The 25,962-nt window shown below is 44.5% G+C and overlaps 1 protein-coding gene across 1 annotated transcript; it reads left to right on the plus strand.

Moving 5' to 3' along the window:
- Positions 1 to 2,895: 2,895 nt before the first annotated feature.
- Positions 2,896 to 25,186, plus strand: LOC119159726 (uncharacterized). The gene is made up of 6 exons (XM_075888395.1): positions 2,896 to 3,237; positions 9,135 to 9,241; positions 11,816 to 11,878; positions 14,288 to 14,347; positions 19,158 to 19,217; positions 24,027 to 25,186. The coding sequence occupies exons 1-6, from the start codon at positions 3,057 to 3,059 to the stop codon at positions 24,117 to 24,119; spliced, it is 564 nt and encodes a 187-aa protein (XP_075744510.1). The 5' UTR covers positions 2,896 to 3,056; the 3' UTR covers positions 24,120 to 25,186.
- The last annotated feature ends 776 nt before the right edge of the window (positions 25,187 to 25,962 follow it).

The raw sequence follows: 25,962 nt of genomic DNA on the forward strand, positions 1-25,962 counted from the left end.
GTCACGTAATACCAAATTTGGTAGATGTGAAGCAAGCGAAACAACCGTGAGTGCAACATGAGCGTGGCGTGCAGTCATGACTTGCATGACATATATGTCATGATTTCTACGTTGGGGTATGCCACGTATTTTCGCCATGCAGTCATGTCGTACCATACCAGTTTCGCAATATGTCAGGCGAACGAAACTACCTCAAGAGCAGCAAGACCATGAAATGTAAGTCATGACATTTATGGCATACATGCCAAGATTTTCATAATATGACTAGTCAGGTGTGCTCGTCATACAGTCAAGTTATCCCATACAAATTTTGGTATCGGTACAATTATCTAAACTGCCAGGTGAGCTAAAAGTCGTAGGCGAAAAAAAAATGGCAGATCCCATGTGCAGTGAGAATCAATGATAGGCGAAGCAGAAATGATAAATGTGGATATGTCACTTTAAACTCAGCACAACTTTACGTAGTGGAGGTAAATGATGTCATGCATGACTTCCGTATGATGATTATCATGTTTGAATGTGTCTTTACTGTCGTCATTTTTTCACGTCACGTGATACCTAATTTAGTATATGTGGAGCTAGCGAAACGGCCGCGAGCGCACTATGAGCGTGGTATGTTGTCATGTTGTTACATGACGCGCGTGTCAGGATTATCATCTTTCCACCAGTCATATAATTTATCATCCATTGACGTCACATACCACAAAGTTTGGTATATGTGGAGCTAACCAAACGGCCGCGAGCGCATCAAGAAGGGCCCAATATACTTCAATGTAACGTTGACGCGCGAGCACGCTGGGCACTGCGTCGCTAAGTTAGCAAAACGTGAGCACTCTATAGTCTGACGTCAAGCGCGACCAGCGTCTGTCTGCGCGGCCAGACAGCAACCAGCGTGAAATGCGACATGCTGCATTTCACGCCGATGCCATGCAGCAACATTACTCTATGCCGATGCGTTACCCAGACAGCATCGCGTCTTCCTCTTTTTTGTGATGGAGGAACGCTGGACGCGCTGAAACGCGCATGCGTCAAAGCAACGAATCGCGGCGCGCCCCTGCGAGTATATGGCAGGACCGGTGCCTTGCGTGGCAACGTCGGCATGACGCGATGAAATGAATGCCAGCGAGAACGCGCACCACGTCACGTCTAAATGTAATGGCGCCTTAATTGAGTGTGGTATGTATGTTCTCACAATACACGCATCTCATAATTATCATGTTTGCCCCAGTCACATACCTTCGTCATCCATTGACGGCGCATAATGCCAAACTTGGCATATGTGAAGCTGGCGAAACGGCCGTGAGGGCACCAGGAGTGTGGCATGTAGCCATGTTGTTACATGACACGCATGTCGTGATTATCATGTTTGGGCGTGTCATTTGCCTATGTCGTTCGTCCGTTCGCGTCAAGTAATAACGAGCTTCGTACATGTGAAGCTAGCGAAACGGCCGTGAGCGCATTATGACCGTTACTTGTAGTCATGTTGTCACATGTCACGCATCTCATGTTTATCATGTTTGCACCAGTATCGCGAGGCTTCTTCATCCAATCACGTCCCGTAACACCAAATTTGGTATAAGTGAAGTCAGCGAAACGGCCGCCAGCACATTATGAGCGTGGCATGTAGTCATGTTGTTACATGACACGCATCTCATCATTCTCATGCTAGGCTCTGTAGCTTGGGTTCGCCAAGCAATCATGTCATACCATACCAGTTTCGCAACATGTCATGTGAACGAGATCACCGCAAGAGCAGCCAGACCATGAAATGTATATCTTGACATTCATGACATATATATCATGATTTTCATGTTATGACAAGTCAAAAATGCTATTCATACAGTGATGTTATGCCATGCCAAGTTTGGTATCGATGCCATATCCAAACGGCCAGGAGAGCTCAAAGTCGTAGATAGATAGATAGATAGATAGATAGATAGATAGATAGATAGATAGATAGATAGATAGATAGATAGATAGATAGATAGATAGATAGATAGATAGATAGATAGATAGATAGATAGATAGATAGATAGATAGATAGATAGATAGATAGATAGATAGATAGATAGATAGATAGATAGATAGATAGATAGATAGATAAAACCAGATTTGCTCAATTCTATTCATTTTTTTAATTTGCCCGACCAATCTCTGTAATTTGTGTGTGTGGGGGGTGAAGGGATACGAAAATTCTCTGCGTTGAACGTTCTAATACTCTGATAAGATTACGAGGGACGCTGTAGTGGAAGGCACCAGAAATATCGACCTCCTGGTGTTTTAATCATGCGGCAAGCATTGCCATGGCCATCGAAAATGCGGCTTCCGCGGCCGCGATTCTATTGTCCTTCGGTCAGCAGTCAAAACCTAGAACCATTAAACCACAGTGTGTGTGTTTGTGTCTGTGCGCGTGTGTGTATTTGTGTGTGTGCGTGGGGGGGGGTCTGTGTGTGTACGTGTGTGTGACTGTGTGTGCGTTTGTTTTTTTGCGTATGCATTTCTTGTTTGACACTACAATATGCATATACGTATACAATAACACCGACGCGTGGGGGAAGAGACCGAGAACGTTTCAAACGTTAACAACCAGGAAGAGGAAATAGGAGAAATTCCGGGCACCAAACTTTAACTGAGCACAATTTAGGAAGGTGAAAGAATGTCCACTGTAGCGTCCGTGTCGACCTCGGTAAACTTGGAGACTCTGTTTCATCATATTTTATGCACCATTATTTGTTCAGATGGGTGACGTCCACTGAGAGAGAAAAATGGAGAAAGTGTGCTCTAACGCTGTACGTTTGGCGTGTGCCCTCTGCGTGTGTAGGGGACTGCGCTTATGAGACCAGCTGCTCGCGAGCTCCACATTGTCAAAAAACAGAAAAGGAGAGGTAGCAATAACAAAGGAACGTTGCCACGTACGAGTTAAATTACAGAAATGACCTTAGAAAAGTCCCGCCTGGCGGCAGTTTCCTGTCTTGAATATTAAGACCTTATCTTAAACTTTCTCGACCGTGGGCCGCCCGCTGAATGAATGACGCAATCCGTTCTTGCGTAGTGAGATGAACAACAAGAAAAGTGGAAAAGCGAGAGCGCGACGTCTACCTTGCACGGCCATCTTGGCGGAAAGCGCCATGTTTGGCGATCCCTTTCTGCACCGGCGACAACTCCTGGTTGCCGTCTTGTTACTGGGCTGCGCTGCAACTGCTAGCAATGGGAAAAACCTCTGCGACGTCGCACCGGGTGAGCTTTACAAAACGTTTCTCTTTCCTTCAACCGGTTTTTCCTTCCACCTAATTTCACGGAGCCACAAGAACTACAACGTGGTGCAACCTGTGAGTAGGTGCACGTTCGTATACTGGAGGGCACCAAAAAATAGCAACTTTTACGTCCTTATTTGTCCAGCCAAAGTCATCTTGCTGAACCATAACAATTGGGGCAAAAAGATCATAACTATGCAGTCGAATCTGCGAAGCGTTGTGTCAATTGTGAAACTCGTTTTGGAGAAGCTGAAAGCCGTTATATTAATAATATATTCTTAGTATAATATTACTAATATCACTATAAATATAACATCCAAACTTCAAATGCCTAAACTAAATTGTGGTTTAGTCATGTGAAACATGCTGTAGAGGAAAGCCGCATCAATTTGAACGATTTGGTGTTCTTTACCGCTGTTGCACCCGAGGTTGACCATCGCTTCCCTGCTGCCGTTAGTTGCTGAGACGCTCTGGTTACGTTGGACCCGAACTTCATTTGATAGCGAGGTGAGTCTCCGGGTTCAAAAAATGATGCTAACCAGTTCGCAAAACTAAAAAAAAAACATTTCTTGCTATGTCCCTGGTGCGAGCTTCACTTGCAAGAAGAGGAATCGCATCAAGAGGAAGCAGTGGCAGCATATCCACGGAGTGAATGATGGAGAGTGGGGCGAAGCATCCGTCCGTCCATTCGTTATTGCTTCCGTCCGTCCATGCGTCCGTCTGTGTGACCATCCGTGCGTCCATTCGCCCGTCCGTGCGTGCGTCTGTTCGTGCGTCCCCACGTCCATCTGTGCGTGCGTCCCTGCGTTGGTCCATGCATCCGCCCCTGCTCCGTCCATGCGTCCATCCGTTGGTGCAGCCATCCGTGAGTCCGTCCATGCATCTGTCTGTGTGTCCGTTCGACCTTCTATTCAACACTCCAAGTACCACCATCTTGCATCTTTTCATCATATATTCCCGATATAGAAGCACCGCAATCCAGCGGACAGTCCAAGGACTAAACGAGAGGTGGCACATACACAATTTCTTACGGCTTGCGCTTCGTGTCTACTTCCCACCTTTAACCACCTTCGAATAACGCGTTCGATGCTCTAACCACTGAGCTACCACAGCGGCCGACCTTTAACCACCTGGACTTCACGGTATATTTTAGTTCACTGTATTCATCGCACTGCGGCCCAATGCTCACTAAACCTTTCTAAACCCAAGGAGGTTACGCCCGGCGAGTATAACGTAGCAACCCCTTCTTGTCAGATAGTGCTCAATGTAGATGCCAATGGCTGCTAATGGGGAATAAGAGACAAGAGAATTCAGCTTTTACTTTCTTACGGCTTGCGCTTCGTACCTACTTCCCACCTTTAACCACCTTGAGTTCATGGCATGTACTTCTTCACTGTATTCATGGCACTGCGGCTCAAGCTCGCTAAACCTTTCCAAAACCAAGGAGGTTACGCCCAGCGAGTATAACGTAGCAACCCTTTTTTTATCAGATAGTGCTCAATGTACATGCAAATGGCTGCTAATGGGGAATGAGGGACAGGATAATTCGGCTTTTAGTTAACGCGCATGCTACGAATTTCTTATTGTTCAACAACGCGCAGGAGAAATGTCCCACCGGCACTACCTTGCAGGTCAAAACGTAAGACTGCTTACACACTACGACTACGACTACGACTACGACTACGAGGGACGAACGGGTGCCGCTATAAGGAGCTTCGCCCTAAAACGAATTGGTGTGCTGACGCTTTCTACAACTATTTACATCAAAGAATATAGAAGTTCGGCGAGCCGTGATAGTGGATGAGCCTGGTAACCCAACGCCCTGAGCGTCTTCCTGCACATAGCACCATCGTTTTACCCCCTAAGAGAGGTTCTGCTTTTATGACAGCAATCAGTCACACAGACGACACCACCTTCCATGACGTCAGACAATAACACATGGTCGCCGATGAGCCATTGCATTCGCTGACGCAATGTTCCTCCTGTCAGCGACACTCAAGGGAGGTATTCACCGCAGGCGGATGGGTATTAACGCCCTCTGTCGCCAGAAGGGCAGAAAAAGACTTACAGCGACCTAATCGTTCTTGCCAGAATCTATTAAACCAGTCGGGAACGTAGCCTACCGCAAGAAGCCATTGTGGAAGGAACGTCAGCTTGGGCGTCTAGCAACCAAGTGCCACACAACATCAATTGGCCGATTAGTGTGTCGCTTAATACTTCCAGCCCATTGCGAAAGGCTCAGCCACAATTATTCATTGTCATAAGCTATATCAACAAAACACTTCCAACTCTTCAGCCATAACTGTTCATCGTCATGAACCACTGCATCAAGGAAGTCTTCATAACCCCGTACAGATATGTAGCAGGTACCTCGCTTTTCCACCGAATGACCAATAACGGTGTAGCGGGCATTTCCATAGTCCACAAAAATAATATATACTTATAGTGTAGTGAGTACCTTGCAAGTGTACTTGCATTTGTCGCCGCAAGAGGGTTTACAACGGGTTGCACAAAGGCTGTTCTTCCAGGCTTCACTGTGATTGTGCTGCATGCTCCACGCATAGCTGGCATTTTTCATTCTTTTTGTCTGTTTGTTTCTTACTGCTGTTTAGTTTTAAATATCATTTATCGGCCTCGATATCCTCTCATATGTTCATACAAACAACCTACAAGACATATGTTATCTCTCGCTTGACACGTGCTTTTAACACCGAGTTTGTTCTGGTAATAGAGTGCTGCAGATATAGGATGTTGTAGTCTTTAGGGCATGAAGATGACAGCACGCAAGACGTTACACGTAGAACATGTGTTCTTACTTTGAACAATACATCAGGCTACGTCTTTCAAGTCCCCTTTTCTCACAATTTTTTTCTGCATGGGCTTGAGAAGTAAGTTGCAGTAAATCAGTTAATATTCACACTAGACGAGTACGTTTTATTTATCTGCCGGGTGGACAAATAAAAAATACACAGCGCACGTAAACCGAACGCAAGAGGAAGCATGAGGAAGTGCCTAGCTGTAATTTGTTTGTTGGCTTGTTCAACAACACCATGAGCCTTTGCACTGGCCCTCACAGAAAGTAAAAAATAAACATGTGCAGTATGGTTCACTGTTAAAGCGAACACTCAAACACCATCAATACGGCGGGCCCTGTAGCAGCAAGGAGATAGGAAAACAATCTGCATGCATGTCGCTAATCTGTCAAGAGAAGTGAGAACTTTCAGCCACTAGGGGTCTAATGCATATCAAAGCCACTATGCTTCTGCAAGATAAAGAAATCTAAACACGCTGTGCATGCAGATGTTCCCCTTAACAGTGTACGCGTCTGTACATGAACACGGAAGTATTAGACATAACAGAAAAGAGGAACAAAATGCGAAAACAAGAGGAACACCGACATTTGATCAGCAGTACATGCCTCCAAGTTTCTGTACAATAAGATTGGCAGGAATGCTTGACGCCGAACAAATTACCACTAATTAAGAAATGGGAAGTTGAAAAAAGACACGCAGGGTGTTTATTTCTCGCCGAGTGTGAACTAACTTGCCCAGTCACATGTCTTTCCAATGTATTCGAGATGGCCGCATTGTACTGATACCAAACGCTGACGCTTCCTCTATTAGTCTTGAAGATTACAGACCTATCACGCTTCTTAACGTTGACTATAAGATATTCGTGACTCTGATTGTTGAACGTTTCAGAGCCCCGTTGAACACCCTGGTGGCTCATAAATCTCATCACCAGGATGCATGGATGCCTGGACGAGAAATACACAGCTTGTCCTTTACCTCCGGGGATATTATAACCTGTACTTTGTCGCAATCTTCTCGTGATCTCCTTGTGTCTTTGTACTAAGAGAAAGCATTTGACTGACTAGAGCACACGTATAACTTTAAAGTGTTCACAGCCTTGGGTTTTCCTGGTTCTTTTGCGGAAATAATTACAAATACCCACTCTGATATAAAAAGCACACTAGTTCTATATGGTTGGGAGAGTGCTGCCATACACGTGGGGTCCGTAAGGAACGTCCATCGTCTCCTGTTTTATTTGTCCTCAGCCTTGAGCCATCTATGTGTGCTCTAGAAGCAGACTCGCATGTCCGAGGTCTTGCGTTTCCGGGCAGCAGCGCCGTGAAAGTCACAGCTTTTGCTGACGACATAACCCAGTACCTTTCAGATGAAGATATTTTTTCACATAGCCTGCGTTTATTCTTTCATTATGATGACAGTTGAGGTGCCGCGCTAAACCTCTCTAAATACCGGTATTTGTTTATCAGCTGTCCAAACTCCAGATTGGCTCCACATCTCTTCTTCAGCCGGCCTCATCTCTTTGCATTTTAGGAAATCGGTACAACCAAAACGGCGTTTGTAACTCTGTTTGGTCAAACAACTTAAACGAAGTAAAACAAAAAATTGAGAACGCCCGGGATGTCGACTTCCCGCTTTTTGAGCGGAGGTACCTTGCACAGATTGTGTTCTGCGGTCGCAATTGGTACCTTTATCACGTGAAGCAGCCGCCTTTACGTATCGTGAGATCACTGCAGTCTGTCTTGTGTTGCTTCTTTTGGTCTGGTGGCAGTGAGTTGGCTTCTCGTGCGGCGTTAGGACAGCAGCGTTCCCAGGGAGGCTTTGCTTTCCCTTCGGTATCGATACGCTGCCGGCTAATAGCACTGCGCTTTCTGTTGCACCTCACACAAGAACAGCAATCCCCCACGCGAACTTTTGCATATTATTTTCTAGGCACTTGCTTTCGGTATTTAATGCCTAATTTGCACCTTAATCAGGGCCCACAATCAGTAGTACTTCCTTTGTTTTATGCAACAGCTGTCGCATTTTTTTGCCATATCCAGTCGACTTGTCCTGGGGTAGATGAGTTGGACAATCCAATCGTTGACACAACAGCCGCTTTGTTGCTCTCGTTAGTTCCTTTGGCACGCCGCACCCGCTCTAGTCATGTGTCTTGGAGCACGCCGACGGCATCATTTCTGCCTGGCCACCTCCGGGAATTCATGTGGCGGCTGGGGTGGGTTGTTCTTCCTACCCTTGACCGCCTCGAAAGGTAGAATGGTCTGATCAGCAACATGCCTGAACTGCTACCCACGGGAAACGAATCAGCATGTTTCAAAACAGTGCGTCGTCTCTCCTTTTTTTTTTTTTTTGGAGGGCCGTGCATGCTGGATTTGGCGGCCTTAGAGTAAATTGCTTTGTTTATTCTGGGCGTTGTTATCGAGGCCGCGTTGCCTGCCTTCTCATTGTTGCTGGTGCCTACTGTCTTTGGCACAATCCCTAAGAGGCGGTTGCAGCAGGTCGTCACCGTCACGCTGTCTTTCCGATTTTGGAATGACTGTACAAAGAACTACTATCTGTTTCGTGCAAAACATCAACCTACCAAGGCCCAGTTTTGGTAGGTTGATGTTTTTTTAGTACTTGCACAAATATTTTGTAAATACATTGTAAATACCTAACATATAGATCTTTACAATTCGTTTGTGTGTTTTCGTTTACCATGTATTGTACACACCATATTTTCTTGTAACAATTTATTCGGTATGTTTGTGAATGCTGTACTCCGTCGTGATGTTGTGTTGGATTATAATTAATGTTCACTGTTAGTGAGGATAAATTTCTCTAAACATCTAGAGCAAAATACACCGATTGTCTGCGACTACGTGGCTGGGAATCATCAAGCGCCCCTCTGCACCCCATAGCTGTCGTCTCCGACTCATACCCGGTAGAATGGCTAGTGCCAGTCCATCAATTACTGCCAACACTATTGCTCTGTCACCGCTGTCGTACGCTGGCACACTCAATGGTTGTGCTGGCGAAGCCTGCAATCAACAGTTGAGGCAGCCGGACGCCGTTTTTTCCTTTCTCGCTGCAGACGAGGCCACCATGCTACAGGTGGTCAAGCCCGTGGCAAAGGCGATCTTCAAATGCGTCGATGATGTCATCCTGCCGTACAAAGTTCGCGGAGAAGTTGCGAGCGCGGTAAGTCTTTCACTTCTATACGCTGGCTTACACCTCTCCACGTAAGTCTTACATCTCTGTACTTGCGCTGTGCGGGGTCGGGGCACCGGCTTCACCCAGCTTCCGTCTATACTTGAGAGCTCCTTGGGAAACACCCAAGACAGCCCCAAAACCTTGAAAAACTTCACATGTGGGGCCGAGACCACAAATCGCAGTGATAAATGGTGCTTTGTTTGAAGATTTCAAGGAATTGATATTATTAGAGGTACAAACCCCGAGTAACACTCCTCTTTCAAGAACTTCCGATCGAGTAGTTGCTTCAGCTTTCCGAATGATCACAAAAGATCTCCTAGAAAAAAAATTGAAATCAGTGGTTCTAAATAAAGTCAAGTTACATTGGACGCAACTGATGTCGGTACAATGCTTAACATAAGAGCCAATTAGGTCTCAGAATGATTATTGAAAACCGTTTGACGAATTTTATCGAAAGGTGGTGAGAAAATGGTATCGTTGCGGTACCTCGCGGAGTGTACCTCAACCACGTCCTTCTTCCAACACGTCCTTGTTCCAACCACGTTCTTCTTCGAGCTTCGGCAGCGCGGGCAACACAACGCTTTCCCACAGAATAAAAACAGTGCAGGAACGCGGGCGTGCCAGTGCCACCACCATGTTACCCAAGTCAAGCGTTTGGTTACAGTTTAACCAGAACGGTTCCCGAGCTCGAGACGTCTGATTTTGGCGTAGTTGCTTAGTGGATACTAGTGGAAACTAGTACAGGTAGAAGAAATATTTATGTTAGTTTGTGTGGTCTGAGCTGTCACATTGTTCTCCTTTCGTAAGATAGCATCGCCCTCATGTTTTTTTTTCCTTTGTGCATATGAATTAAGTAGCCAATCATGCTTTATTTTTTGTGCGTTACTGAAGACAACACTACTGTACGACAGAGACAACTAAATTGAACGAACTTACTTTGAGCTATCGCACTCAATGGCTAATAAAACAATAAAAATCAAACAAAATTAAACAAGTTGACAAAAGGACCATTGTTGTTATCGAAAAACGCAAAACTGCATAGAAGCTTACTACTTTTGTGTGGTCGGAAGCTGTTCAAAGCTGCTTTGCGCAGCTTAGACAGTAAACTTCAGGAGGTCCTTTTTTTATATATCCGCAAAAATGAACTTTTTCATCTCGCTTTATTGCTCTCTGTCGTACAACTATACATCTCATGTACATGAATAGTAGTGTCGCATTCAATATGACTTGCAACGCATTGCCTGTGATCAAAATGACGCCAACTCTGCAATCGGCACCTACGTTGAAAACAATTGGTGACCTAAATTTTTCAATTAGCGGCAGTTTCTGAACCACTTTGCCGTTTGTCTGTGTCGTTGCTGAGTATTGGAGTCACCTTCAAGGGACATTAAAGCCAAATAAAAATTTACGTCACGGTGACAGCTTAATGTATGACAACGTCTAAAACGACAAAATTGTCAACAGCAGTGCCCTACATACCGAGAAATTAAACTAAATGCCCAAGAACACACATGCTACGCGTATAGACCTTCCCAAGTGATCCCGATGACGTGAGTGGTACCTCCAACAAATATAATTACTAATCGAACTAGCAGTACTAAATAAACCGCCTTTTGTGCATCAAGAGACGTAACAAAATGCTGTTTGTTCGTTTTTGTGTGATTCATCGAAAAAAATATTGGCAGACTCCACGTACAGAGGGAATCGCTGATATGCGAAGTACGAATGAGGAAGGTTGATTTGTCACTTGAAAGTCAGCACAACATTATGAGCACAACAATGACTTTCATGTCATGACCATCATGCTCGGACGTGTCATTTACCTTCGTGCTCTGTTCACGTCACCTGATACCAAATTTGGTATATGTGCAGCTAGCGAAAACAGCCGCGAGCACGCTATGAGCGTGCCATGTACTCATGTTTTACATGACACAAATATCATGATTATCTCGTTAGTACATGTCACATACCTTCGTCGTCCATTCACGTACCGTAATACCAAGCTTGGTATATGTGAAGCTAGCGAAACGGCGGCAAGTGCACGTAACGTGGACGCGCGTGCACGCTGGGCGCAGCGACGTTACACTAAAACGCGAGCACTTTATCTAAGGCTATGCGCGACCAGCGTCTGTCGGCGAGGCCCGGCGGCAACCGGCGCGAAATGCGACATGCTGCATTTCGCGCCGACGACGTTACATAGACAGCACCGCGTCTGCTTAGCTACGTGATGGAAGGACGCCAGGCGTGCTCAAACGCGCAAGCGTCAAAGCAACGCAGCGTGGCATGCTCCTGCAAGTATATGCCAGGCACATCGGTACCTGGCGTGGCATCACCGGCGTGACCTGACGAAAGAACGCTGGTGTTTTTTCGTTCTTGCTTGTTTCTTTGTTCTTGCTTGTTTCAATTGCACAGCGAGCATTATCTAGCGGACATCAAGTATTACCATTCAAGAATGGTCAATGGAACTTGTTTGTGTGTCATTGCAAAGTGTATACCGTCAAGAAAAATTGGCGGCATAACTTTTGTTTTCTCTTTTGTTTTTTTCTTTCTGCGTGACTACAGATACTGCAACTGACGTGCGAAGAATACCTGAACTGTGCTGGTAAAAATATGGGGAAAAAAGCTGTGAGTGCACCTTTATTCCAATTCTGCTGATGTCAATGTTTCAGCTGCACATCTTACTTCTTTAGATGTACAGGCGTTAGCATAAGTGTGCAGACCACGGGATCGCGTGGCCAAAGGCATCGATGCGCTATCTGGGGACGAGATGCCTGCTGCGGTGCGCATGCGCGTCTCGTCGTATCAGTTGGCATCTCATGTCGCTCTCTCCGACGCGCTCGTAACCAGAACGACAACTGGGTGTCGCTGCCTTTGCTCCCTCAAATTTGTGCCGTTGTTTTTGTTTTCTTTTTTCACGTAGCGGCTCCAATGATGCCGGTTCTTGCGTCGGGTTCGCGTCGGGATTCATAACGGTTTATTAGCATAACTAAGCGTAGCCAGCCTCCAAAAACCTGATGAAGCCGAGCACACAAAATAAGGTTTTCTCAGATCAGCTTGCTTTTGTTGAGTCAGGCCAAGCGGAACTTAAATGAGCTTAGTTATGATGAAACAAGCGCAATAATTACGAAGACATAATTAAATTGGTTTAAGCTTACTTACGTTTACCTTAGAAGAACGAGACAAGACTCAGGGATTAGTGATTAGTATCTTCCTAAGCTTGGACGCTCTGAGCTCATAAAAATTCAGCTTCAATTACTTTAATTGTTTTATTAGAACTTGTTTATTTGCACCTAATTATATTCGGACTAGTTTTATGAAGCCATACTTCACTACAGTTACTAAGATTTTTCTATACCTACCTTGGCGCCGCCTCTTACATAAGCACGCATGATTAGCCTAATTATGCCACATCAAACTCCAGTATGTTTCGTGGGTAATAGGTTATCAGATTGATTAATCAACCATAACTGGTACGTGTCTTTACTACACTAATATACATAAACTAGCTTGATTGTTATAGTGTAAGTAGAGAATATTTAGCATTTTCTATGGTTTGGCACCTTTTGACTCATGGGGAAGTTGACTTGGATTAATTGGCCACAATAAAGTTTGTATTATTTGTACTAATTTTGCCCGCCTAATTGAAATGATAGCGTGATCAACTTTGCATAATTGGGTTTGGCTGTAGGTGTACTTTTCTCTAGCCATCTGGCCGCATTGAAGCTTTAGTACACTTAACATAAAAAGAACCTAGACTGACCTTAAGCTTACTAACGCCCGGATTTATCAGTTGATACCGCGCTACACTAGGCTGGATTAGATTCGCCTACACTTACATTCACCTAACTAGGCTGATTTAAGTTCAACTTCGCCTAACGCAACAAAGGCAAGCTGAGCTGAGAGAATTTATATTTTGTGTGCTTCCCTTTACCAGGACTTGCGAGGCTGGCTGCGCTTAGTTATGAATCAGCTGGCATAAATAACTACGCCATCCCGGCGTTCGAACCAGCACCGCCGCAGCCTCGACGTTATAAAAAAAATGGCATAAATTGAATGGAGCAAAGACAGCGACACCCAGGTGTCGTTTTCTCTACTAGCTTTGTATGCGTTATTTGTCTTCTTCTCTGTCCTGTTCTGGATACGCTATACTTCAGACACCATGGAAAACCAACAAGCCCACCGAGCAATCTTAGTCGACTACGTGTCACATAAGCACGAAACAGGCAGTGCTCGGGCTACACAACTACACACCGACTATGTGGTATATATAGCCATAGTTTCTCAAGCCATCTTTCAGTGCCGGTGGGAGTAATTCTCTTTCACATAATTAACGCTGCAACATTCACACAAGAACCCTGGATTTACGGCACGAATGAAACATACAAATCTTTTATTCTAAACTCGTCTATATTCAATCTTCTTCCAGTTGGCCAGTTTCACTTATCAGCTGGCATTTCTTTTGTATTGGCCACAGGTCTTTTCGTAACCCTTAACACGTTTACCTCGCAGAACATGTTTCAGTGAAGTCTTCAACCTAACGAGAACAAAAAGGCCATTTGGGCAAGCAAAACACACTTGTAGAGGCCAGAGGGTATTCTGGTGGCCTGAAATCGCTTTTAAGGTGCCAAGTGGTTTACAGAGAGCTATGTTCATCGCGACAGCCAGAACTTATGGCGAGCTAGGAGAGGAATAAAGCTCGTTTTTCATCGACATTTGAATATTGCGTTGAAAGTCTAGTGAAACGCCGCACCACTGTAACACATTTACTTCAACGTCAGTCTTACGGTAGGTGTATTTCGCATACTTTCGTGCAAACAGTGTCAGGCGTCTGCGTGTCAAAGCATATATATATATATATATATTTATATATTATATTTATTTATTTATTTATTTATTTATTTATTTATTTATTCATTTATTTATTTATTTATGGCCATATGCAGCAAGTCTCGAAGCCATGGTGCCTTCTGAAACTCGGCTGGATGCGTGGTGTTCAGCGATAACTACCTCATCGCGCTTTTACTGTCGTTGCAGACGAAGGAAGGCCGCAGTGAAGTCGTACTATGCCTCAAAAAGTACGTGGAAGAGCATCTTGTAAGTTTTTGAAGCATTATAAGCAACCGTAGCACTCTTTTCTCTTTTTTTTCTTTCGCCCTGGCCAAAAGTAAACGCTAATACACAGTGTGAAGTTCCCAGGTGCGAATACTTCACAAACAAGAATCAATGAAGCGCAGCTCCAAAATCACGTCAGACCAGGCCAGTTTCATGCTTTAAGGACCCCCAAGAGGGTATTACATAAGCCCTAGTTGCTTCATGAAATTAAATACAATGGCGTTGTTTACACAATATTGTAATTTAATTCTATTGAAATGCTGTTATATATAAAGTGTTGTTAACTTTTAAAATGCATTCTCAGCTTTAACATATTGCGTGAACCATTATAGAAACAGAGACAGGAGGCTGGGGGTAACAATTTTCTCGGCAAGGCTGTTCCATTCTGAGGCAGTTTTACGAAAAAGAAAAGGGGAAAAAATACTGTACGTCGACGCAAAACTTGGTGCGAGTGACCTATGCGGCTACATGTGTGCGCTGCGGGTTAAATGTAGGCTGGTTGATGAAGATAGCTGAAAACCAGCAGTTGTTTCGCTTACGAATGAGTGAAGCGATGAGCGAACCGATGAGTGAAGCGCCTTAGAAATGGGTAGAAGAGGACTGATTTCGTTGCTTTCTTTTATGAAGGTGGTAGGGTGAGGAGCGGGTCGAGAGAGCGTCTGCTGCTTCTTGTATCGATAACGTGAGTGAGTGAACGTGCAGCACGCTCCCTCAGTCGTTGTCCGAGCAACGCGTCCGCCAGTTCGAGAGGAGAGGGCAGAGACGCAAAAAAAAAAAAAAAAGGATGAGAGAGACAGGTAGCAGAATGGTGCGAGTGGATGGATTGGTGAAAAACATTTATTGGAAGCTGAAGGATTCCACCCCCGTTTTATAGGGGTGGAGCTTCAACAGAAAGCTTCAACGGTGGGGTGTGGGCCTGAGGACTTTCGCTACTAAATACAGCTTGTCGTGGAGTGATTAATTGGCGAGGTGGCGTTGATGGGCAAGAGGTGAAAGGCGGAATCGCTATTTTCATGAAGTGGCTGATGTCATACGAATAAACGAAATGAATATACCTGGCCATCAGATTTTGAACCTCCTCCAATTGTTCAGTGAGATAGCGCGTGGTCGAGACTGCGTTAAAATTTCATTGTTTCTCATTCCAAGCTTTCAGCTGCTTCCCGTATAGATATTAAAGGTGGCATTAACGAAGTTTCTCTTTCGTACGCGCATTTTTCCATTTGTCAGTCGGCTTCGCTAACGATATGTTCCACATCATGGTTGGAGGAAATTTTGTGTTACAAAAGCTTTTGGGGGCGAAGCTCTTCAAAGTTCGGGGTGGTCGTCACCTGTATCTATGCAAGTATGCAGAAACCACCTCGCAGCGTATCCACGGAGTGAATGATGATGAGTGAGACGAAGCTTCCGAGCGCTTTATCGGCAAACCATGAATCATCTGCTAATCGCTTCCATCCGTCGCCTGTCTGTCTGTTTGACGCATGGACGGACGCATGGACACGTGGACAAATGCAGGGACGGACGCATGAACGGATGCACAGACAGACACACACATGGCTGCGTAGATGCACGCACGGATGCACGGATGGACGAACGCATCGACGGTCACACGAATGAACGCATAAATAGACGGACAGCCAAACGCACGGACAGACGCACGGCGGGTGGATGAACGGACGCACGGACGGACGGAAGCGTGGACAGACTGACGGCCGCTTCGCCCCACTCATGATCATTCACTCTGTGGATATGTTAAGATTTTCTTTAACGTAAGCCTTTTTTTTTTTCACAAGCACCCCGAAATTATGACTCTCGAAACCGTGTTTAGACAATGACATCTGAGTTTAGAAAAAGTGTTTAACGATTTAGAGTACATAGTACTCTACCGTGGAAGAGCATAATGCCGTCCCGACTACAACCCACAACCAGCCCTAAGGGAAGACGATTCATTGGTAAAACTGACAATGACATCTAGAGGAATATTTTTAGGCCTGCTCACTGCAGCCGTGACACTACTCGTTTTGACCCTTTCTAGAAACTGTGAATCTGTTGCCATTATCGTCTCCGATTGAAAAAACCATTCGGGGCGAGTTTTACATGCCTAACAGCTTTATTCTGCCTTCTGGAAAGCACTGGTTTAACTAATGTACTACACTTTTGAGTCTTTCGTGATTTATCTGTAAGCCATTTATTATACCACAAAAAAACGTCAGAACATATTGCGCGTTATCGAACGTGTGATCGACTTAGAAAAGCAATAATTGAAGCCCAACGAAGTGAAGAAATAAACAAAGTAGATTTCGTTCATTATTTGCATACACAAGTGCATCCACGCATGCACGCTCACGTGCTCACACACACAAGCTATGTAGATGATGGGCAGAAACTGTTCCTACTCATTTCCTAAGTTTCTGCTATTTTCTTAGTTGAGTTGGCGCTATTGTACTCTTTAGAACATCTGTTTTCATAGAGATGTCGTTATTGAGAAGAGTGTTGCTACTGCCACAGGGGTGTTATTTAGCACAATGTCTGATCACCATTGCAACAGACATCGACATATTTCGTTTCACGAAATTCTGGCCCCCTCGCACTCATGAATAGTCACTCATATAACTTGGAGCATTAGAAAAAATTGTTGGCATTGCGTCCAGAGAAGCCGTGTCGCTCTGATGGTAGCTGCTACTGAACTTCTAGTTCTTGAATCAGTATGGTTCTTAATTATTCTGGCTTGAAGTATACCTCGACCATTTAAGAACGCGCTTTACCGCAGGTGTAGTCAGGTATCTAAATTCGGCTTAAGTACATCAATACGTATTTCAAGGAAACATATTAGGCTAAGGTATTCACGAGACTGGCGCAAAATTATAATGCTTCCAAAAATGATTGAAACATCAGCAGCAAAGTACAATGCACAAAACCAATGCACTAAGGAACGCACTAGCAGATCTTTCCTTTCTTTCTCAACCAAGTAAACTGAGGTATTACAAGAAGCTCGATATGCTATTCGCAAATAGCGAAATGTTTACCAACCCTGAAGAAAAAAAAATCCAGCATATCCACAGATTGAATGATAAGTGGCGCGCAGCATCCATCCATCCGTCCATCCATGTGCCCGTGTGTCCGCCCGTCCAGCTGCCTTTTTGTCGGTCTGGTAACGAGCACAAGCCGCTGAGGCCCTTCACTCCGCTTCTTCCATGCCGCACCAACAAGGCGATGAGCACAAGCCGCTGAGGCGCTCCACGCCAGCCGCTATCCTTGGTCCATGCGCAACCAACGACCCGCCACGTGCGGCGACCATCCAAGAGGCAGAGGGGCACTCCTTCCTCGCGCACCCATGCACAACCCGCGCCGCAGCCAATGGGAGAGTAGTGGTACAGTGCCATCTAGAATCTCCTCACTCAATTACAGTTTGTAGGTACTTCTATGAGACAGCGCTGTCTACTATGCTCTCCAGAAGATACTGCCTTCCTTTTTTTCTCGTCTCTTTTTCTAACGGTTACGCTTGACGCAGGACAAGGTTAAACTAAGAGGAGCCTCACCCCTAAAGAACACTACGTTCTGAGATTGAGCTTTAAGAGAGCTCGATGAGAGGGCTTGCTTAGACTAATAAGAAGCGCACACGACATCCTTGATTTAGAGCAAGATGGGAACATGTTGGTGCTATTGGAATGGCTTAAAAGTATGTAGTTCGGACGCACACACACTTTCAGCTAATGAAGACAACGGATGTGGAGGTCATGTCGATGAACGGCACGTTCCTATTTCATTCGTCAGTCGTCCTTAAGAAACGAGAACTCTCGCACCTTCGGTACGTTGCCGTAATTGCCGTGACAACTCGGCATGCGGTATCGCGAAATCATGCGGATGTGCAGCCACACGCTATGCGAATGTCCAGTGAATAATGCGCATTCAATATCCACGCCGCTGTTCACAGACACACAAGAACGCGGCCCTCCCCAGTCGTCAACAAGCACGCCACGAAAGAGTTCTCCGGGCTTGGGAATGCGTTTTTTTTTCGACTAGTTTCAGCAACTGTACGAACATTTGTGCAGCAAAACACAACGGTCACAGGGAAGTGACGTAAGAGCTTATGGCTGGAACAGTGAGCAGGCCTGAAACTGGTTTATATAGAGCAAGCATACATATATAATCTTGATCGCATTTATCAGCTTTCAGCACGGCAAGCGGAAGGTGATAAAGGGGCTGTGGTTTCGGTCACGTTACAACGGACGGCTATAGGGAATATCGACAGTTAGCATGTCATACCAACTAACCGGACGCCGCCATCATCGTTCTCTTTGCCTGACACAGTAACTAACCGCAATGTCTGGCTGTCCTTACAAGGGACGACAGATCTTCGTGCAATTGACGACACTAATTCGCCAACAAAGTGTGTGTGGGTGCAGCAACTGACGTTTGACTATAACGAATCTGCCTTGATCTAGGCTGCAACTTTTCAGGAAGTTTCAGCCTTGAAGAAGGCAGGTTCACTTGTCAAAACGTTGGCTCCAGCATTATCGCTATGTTTACGAATTATTCATTGCAATTTTTCCTCTTTACATCCCTGCGTTTTTTTCTTCTATATTTCAAAGGGAAACATGCAGGTGACACAGTCTTTTTTTAGATCCTTAGCGTGTTATAGTCGCACTTATTCGTGAATTCGGTGGTGGCGTCGGCACCCCCACTTAACATGCTCGAATTTTGTGCAGCATGCTTGCGTCCCGCTCTAACTGTTGTTTTTTTTTTTTTTTTGCTAACGTCTCAATCCCTGCATCGTTTTTTCTTTACTTCGCAGCCACCAGATTTGCCGACAGGGGATCAGCATCAGCCGCGCGAACTGGTTGCTCCAATGTTGGTACATAATCTTTGTTGCCTCCTTTGTTATCTTTATATTTCTGTTATATATATTATAATATTGTTGTAGCGTTATCTACACGGGCCGAGACAAAGCGGCTTCGCGGGCACGTACAAGAGCCACGCTGCTCATGAACGAGGATTGAGTGACTGCGTTCGGCTCGCCCGTCTGCGCAAACTAGAGGAGTAGCGTCATGGCCGCGGCAGACGCATTCTGACCATACACCGCATCTTGGGAAAGTGAAACTGCTAAGCGGCGCAAGCAGAGCGGAGAAGCTTAACTCATCGGATCTCAAAATATTTCCCTGAAAATTAGCGGTTCAGCCTACAGGAAGAAAGAACAGAAAAAAAAATGGCAGATCCCACGTAGAGTCGTCGACAAAAGTTCACAAACCACGCGAGCGCGTGCCAAGCTGAATGTCCGCGCCACCTAGCGGCACGCCATCTACCGCCGACCACAGTGTAGGGCCGGAAATAGGTCTTGTTATATTGTCACTGGCCTTTCAATTTTCTGCTATCACGCTGCTCATTGTTAGTTCTCAGTTCTCACGCAAACCGTTGATCTGCAGTATGCCAGTCACACTCCTGCTTCTAGAGCAGAGTCAAAAATGATATGACGTGCCTCGAACGGGGTGGGGTTAAATATCACTGCCAGAAACATCGCTACTGGTAACAGTTATTCTGGATGACTGCTCTCGAGACAAAAACAATTAGCTGCGGTGGCCAAAGAGTACATCCACGGTCACCTTAAAATCGCCAAAAACCGGTTACTCGCGTGCTCTACACAGACGTCGCCGTGGCTGTACGTCGCGTTAAAATGTGAAAGGTGATAAATATTTGCGTCCGCTCAGGAAACAGACGGGCCATCGATTAAAAGAGGGACTCGTCTCGGGCACTGCGCTCTTGCTGATAGCCGCTGACGTAGCAGAAATGTCGTGAAGAGGCTCCTGGCCACGCGCTCGGGTGGTCCGTAAACTTTTGTGGTTGACTGTACTTGGGAATTGATGACATGCGAATCACAAATGAGAAATGTTGATAGTTAAGCCGTACGTTGCTTCCAGGTCATGGCTATCATGTTTGCGCCTGAAAGTTTTGTTCGCCGTTCATTCAAGTCCCCTGATACCAAATCCAAAGTTGGTATACGTGAAGCTAGCGAAACGGCCGTGGTTGTGCTATGAGTGTAGCATGTAGTCATGTGTTACAGCTTTACATTATACGCATATCATGATTATCATGTTTGGACGTGTTATTTAGCTTCGTCGTTTATTCACATCATGTGATACAAAATTTAGTACATGGGAAGCTAGCGAAACGGCCGTGAGCGCATCTTATGCGTGGTATGTTGTCATCTTCTTACATCACACCCGAGTCATGATTATCATGTTTGAACCAGGCAGATACGTATGTGAACCATAGACGTCACGTAACACCAAAGTTGTTATATGTGAAGCTTGAGAAATGAGCGTGAGTGCACTATGAACGCGGCGTGAAGTCATTACTTACATAACAACCTTGTCATGATTTCCACGTTAGGGCCTGTCACTTAAGTTCATGCACCATGCAATGATGTCATGCCATACCACTTTTTCAATTTTTATTGTGAAGGAAATCACTTAAAGAGCAGCAAGACTATGATATGTAAATCAGGATATTCACCACACACATGTGATGATTTTTATTATATGATTTTCAATTAGGCTCGTCAAACAGTCCTGTTATATCATGCGAATTTTGGTATCCCATTATCTAAACGGCCAGGAGAGCTAAATGTTGTAGGTGACAAGATAGATAGATAGATAGATAGATAGATAGATAGATAGATAGATAGATAGATAGATAGATAGAGAGAGATAGATAGATATAGATAGAGAGATAGATAGATATAGATAGAGAGATAGATAGATATAGATAGAGAGATAGATAGATAGATAGATAGATAGATAGATAGATAGATAGATAGATAAATAGATAGAGAGATAGATAGATAGATAGATAGATAGATAGATAGATAGATAGATAGATAGATAGATAGATAGATAGATAGATAGATAGATAGATAGATAGATAGATAGATAGATAGATAGATAGATAGATAGATAGATAGATAGATAGATAGATAGATAGATAGATAGATAGATAGATAGATAGATAGATAGATAGATAGATAGATAGATAGATAGATAGATAGATAGATAGATAGATAGATAGATAGATAGATAGATAGATAGATAGATAGATAGATAGATAGATAGATAGATAGATAGATAGATAGATAGATAGATAGATAGATAGATAGATAGATAGATAGACAGACAGACAGACAGACAGACAGACAGACAGACAGACAGACAGACAGACAGACAGACAGACAGACAGACAGACAGACAGACAGATGGACGAATGGGCGGGCGGATGGACGAATGGGCGGGCGGATGGAACCACCGCGATAGATATTGTTTTCACTCTTCTCCCGCGTAAGGCTGTGAACCGGAAGCTTTTCTTGCCTTTACTTGTACCTTTATCCTGCATGTGTATAATCATACTTAAAGTAAACAGAAAGTGAAATTCACGAAAGATGTTCAGTCTTTGAGTGAGAACCACGCGTACTGACGAGAACGAACGGAAGAAACACACGGCACAGGTGCTATGTCTGTCTTTCAATCAATCAATCAATCAGTCAATCAATCTATCTATCTATCTATTTATTTATCTATCTATCTATCTATTTATCTATCTATCTATTTATTTATGTATGTTTGTTTATTTGATCAATTTAATAAAAGATACGGCTACATAAATATTTGAACCATAAGCCTGTGCGGCTAGTCACTGGTCTAAATTATTACATGAGTATTTTGGTACATGTTAGGAGCAGAGGTGCAGTTAATATGACGATGAATCTTAACACTAATTCAATAAAAGAATAGCTTCAAAGTATATAGTATATACATATATACACTCTGCAATAAATACAAAATCGCTACTATATTCTAGGTAGACGAACAATAAGGAAAAGCTTAAGGCATACGTTCTAAGAATGCGGGACATATGGATACGAGAAAAAAAAATTATGTGCAAGTTTTTTGGACCAGACTGCGTTGAAGAAACAAAACGTAATTTTCAAAAAGGGAAGAAAAATTATATGCAAGGTGAGTCGTAAAAAAAGTATGGACGTGAGCTTTAGTGAAGAGCATCATTCGTTTACAGAGTACATTTTGCAGGTCTAAATAAAGTTGCGTGCAAGTTTAGTTTCAAGTGATATTGCGTTCTAGATTTAGCACCAGTGAACTCAATTAACCTTCTGCAATATAGAGTCATACAGTTAGGCAGGTTGAACTTTCCATTGCCTGCACGCCTTGTGTTACCGGGCGGAGTTGCAAACCTGCACACAGGCACTGGAAAGTCAGTGGTAACTACCACATACTAGTAAGTTGGTGTCTGTACGTGCTGTTTTTCACTTCGGTATGAACAAAAAACTAGCTCGACATGTGTTATTCCACTCTGTCTGAGAGGCGCCTGCAAGCGTGCCGTTAGCGGAAGCGAATAACTGCGTGTTCACACTTCACCTCGAATGGAGCGAAAGCGGCAAAACTCTCCGGAAACTGCCTCGTTTTACCGCCCAAGCGGCCGGAAAACCACGCCACGCGGCGGGCGAAAATTGGCCCGAGACTTATTTTCCCGCCACGTGAAGGCACAGCTGGTTTCAGCATCGCGGCTTCGGCTGGTTAGATCAAACCACGTGATCTAAACATTCGGACTCAAATTCAACACGGCGGCAAAAGCGTCGGAGGAGGCTCGCATCGGCTCAAATCGCAAACTGTACCATGCAGCACGATGAAGCTTGACGGCCTCAGCGAGGACGCGTTCAACAGGACCCTGGTTTCCATTACGATTGCCGAGAACTCTGGAAATTGACGGTGTAGGAGCAGCGAGTATGTGGGCATGCCCCAACGTGTCTGCGTTTGTGTGCATGATCGATACGTGGAAATTATTCAACTTTAGCTTCGATAATTCATTATATTCAGCAGTCGTCTCTATTATCCGATAGGAAAGGGAAACTGTGGTCGATAAATGTGTATGCGTGTATCTGTGTGTGTGAACGAGCTTTCTCTTTCGCGCTGTGTGTTTGTCTGTATCATTCAATGTGCTTGTTGATTCGCTTTCAAGTCAACTTTTAAAAGGGCCCCGCAACACCTTTTGAGCATGGTCGAAAATGCTGCCGATTGGAGAACACGCGAACCAAGTATTACAGCACCTCAACCGCTCTGGATTTCACAATAAATTATCAAGGTCACCTAAATTTTATTTCTCTTCTCTCGACGAATGACGCTAGTAGATCAAATTATTCATAACGGTTGTTGTATCAGCCATCGGATAACTTGAGCATGGCATGCTCGGTCGTTATGGGGGCCACCGTGGGAGGCCACGACTTGTCCATGCGTACGTGCGCAATCGCACTGAAAAGCCGCGCATTCGAAGAAAAAAAAAAGAAGTGCGTAAGGTCACAACGTGCACGTGACGTATTTTCTTTTTCCGTGCCATCCTTTCTTGCTTAGCTTCCAGTGATTTCATCGGGACGAGAAAAAAGAGAATGCAATTGCAACCTACAACAATTCCTTGAAACTCCGTTCGTACTGGACGTACTCTAAAAATTTTTGTGGTGGTAAATTCTTAAGGCAGTAAACTGCTTTAGCGTGTACATTTCATACCTAGTTTAAATGGTGTTGCAAGGCCCGTTGATTAGTTTTTCTTTCTCAACGCATGTCACAATAATGAGGTTATATTGATGAAAAAAGACCCTACTTTGCAGGAATGCTTCATGACTCGGCTCGACCTTCCCATGGAAAACGAGAAAAAAGGCAACGCCGTCTTGCACTGGATTTTCGAGGTCATTCGGCCATGAAATATTCGATCCGTCCGGAAGGAGTTTCTGTATTAAATCAGTCAACTCGTTCGTGTACATATCAAAGCGAGTGCACTCAGTAGGATTTGTTGCTGAGGGCCCTTTTTATCTGGTGGTCTTAATAAAGTGAATATTTATTACGGGACTTCCCTAGAGGGAACCTCAGATATGATTCGAAATCTATAACAGAAGCGGCTACCTTTCACTTGGACAATACACCAGAAATATTGGGTGCAAAACACATAACCAAAATTTATGAATACTTTCTCATGGTGTCATCCCTCGGAAGTGTGGCAGCTTGGGCTAGTTGGTGTGACATGACGATAGTTATAGCGCGAGAACAGAACGATGACACAGAGACAAGAAGGACACAAAGGACTCGAACGCTCGTGTCCTTCATGTCCTAGTTGTCTCTGTGTCATCGTTCTGTTCTCCCACTATAACTATCGCCATTCCATCCCTCGGCAGTGGCAACGGCAGCCTGCCCTAACTAAGTGTAAATTAAGAAAAAAGAAATCATAGGTGGGGAAAATACTTGCTTAACAAATCCTACCACCCGTTCTCTACGTACCCTTTGAGACGTTCTGGGAAGGTGGCGTGCAAGAGAGCACGCAGCCAATAGTTTTTTTTTTTCAAAACACGTACTTTGAAATAGTCTGCCACCAGTGCAAATTTTGTGATGAAATGGCAAATTTTGTCCACATGGTGTGAACATGTGCGAGCTAGAACAACGCTTCACACGCTGATAGGCTCTGCTCCTCAGCGCAGACGCCAACGTCACAGTTAGACATCATCAGTCAAGCCCTTGCTGTTGCCTTGTCTCAAGGGATTTCGCCGGCAGCTAAGGGCGACGGACAATGTCTGACGTTATAGATCGATTTTGCAAAATGAAGTTTTTCTTCGTCTTCAAAAATATTAAAAATATTGCAATCAGTTTCGCGGAGTTCTAATGGTCATTGTAACAATATTCTGGGAAGCTGTGCTGTGGCACTGCAATCCTCCCAGTACGTTGTATTGGGCAGCTGCTCTATAAACCTGAAGTCAATAAAACTAGTTTTTTTTTTACATGTACATTGCCTTTTTTTCATCCTCTTGTGCCGCTGCCGCTTACAAGAGATGGCCTTCTGCTGATGCCGCCAAATCCTATAAATATTACCAGTGTCTTCCAATAACCACCCGGCACAGCTATATACACAAATAAGTGCGCAGCGGCCATTTCAAGTCTCACAACAACTCTCACAAAGCCGGCAGAATAGGCATACAATTATTTGGGGCTTTACGTTGAAACAAGACGATTAGATTATCATCACGTATCAGCGTCTGTGTCCGTTATCGTGCCCATAAACTTACGTGCGCGGGCCTTTGGCGTTTCGACGCGCACTCCACGACCGCGGCGCGATCCCACGACCTTGCAGTCAGCCATTGGGCACCATATTCTCTACACCATTTCTGCGTGTAGTGGAGTTGGCACTTCTCAAAGACGGTCTTCAAGACGAAAACGATGCTTGTGTACTTTCCTGTTTTAACAACTGAACAGGTGAGCAGAGCACTTGAACATTCGCCAGAGAGGCCACCTGCTCAGGGAACGGCTTATCAGTGCTTTCTTGCTTCTCATGTATGCCGGACTTCATTTCTCGCAGGTTCGCGGGAATATCGCCATTTGAACTACGATCGAATAAATACACTGGGTGTCTTTCAAAGATCTCCGTACTAGGCCAACCAGGAAGTTGAGCATGCAGGAGCCATATTAAGTACTATTGTAATTCTCAAAAAGCCGGCAAAACAGTCGACGTAAATGATGGGGTTTTACGTCTCAGAACCTCGATATGATTTCGATGAACCC

The sequence above is a fragment of the Rhipicephalus microplus genome, chromosome 3 (assembly GCF_043290135.1).
Source record: "Rhipicephalus microplus isolate Deutch F79 chromosome 3, USDA_Rmic, whole genome shotgun sequence".
NCBI classification, from domain to species: Eukaryota; Metazoa; Arthropoda; class Arachnida; order Ixodida; family Ixodidae; genus Rhipicephalus; species Rhipicephalus microplus.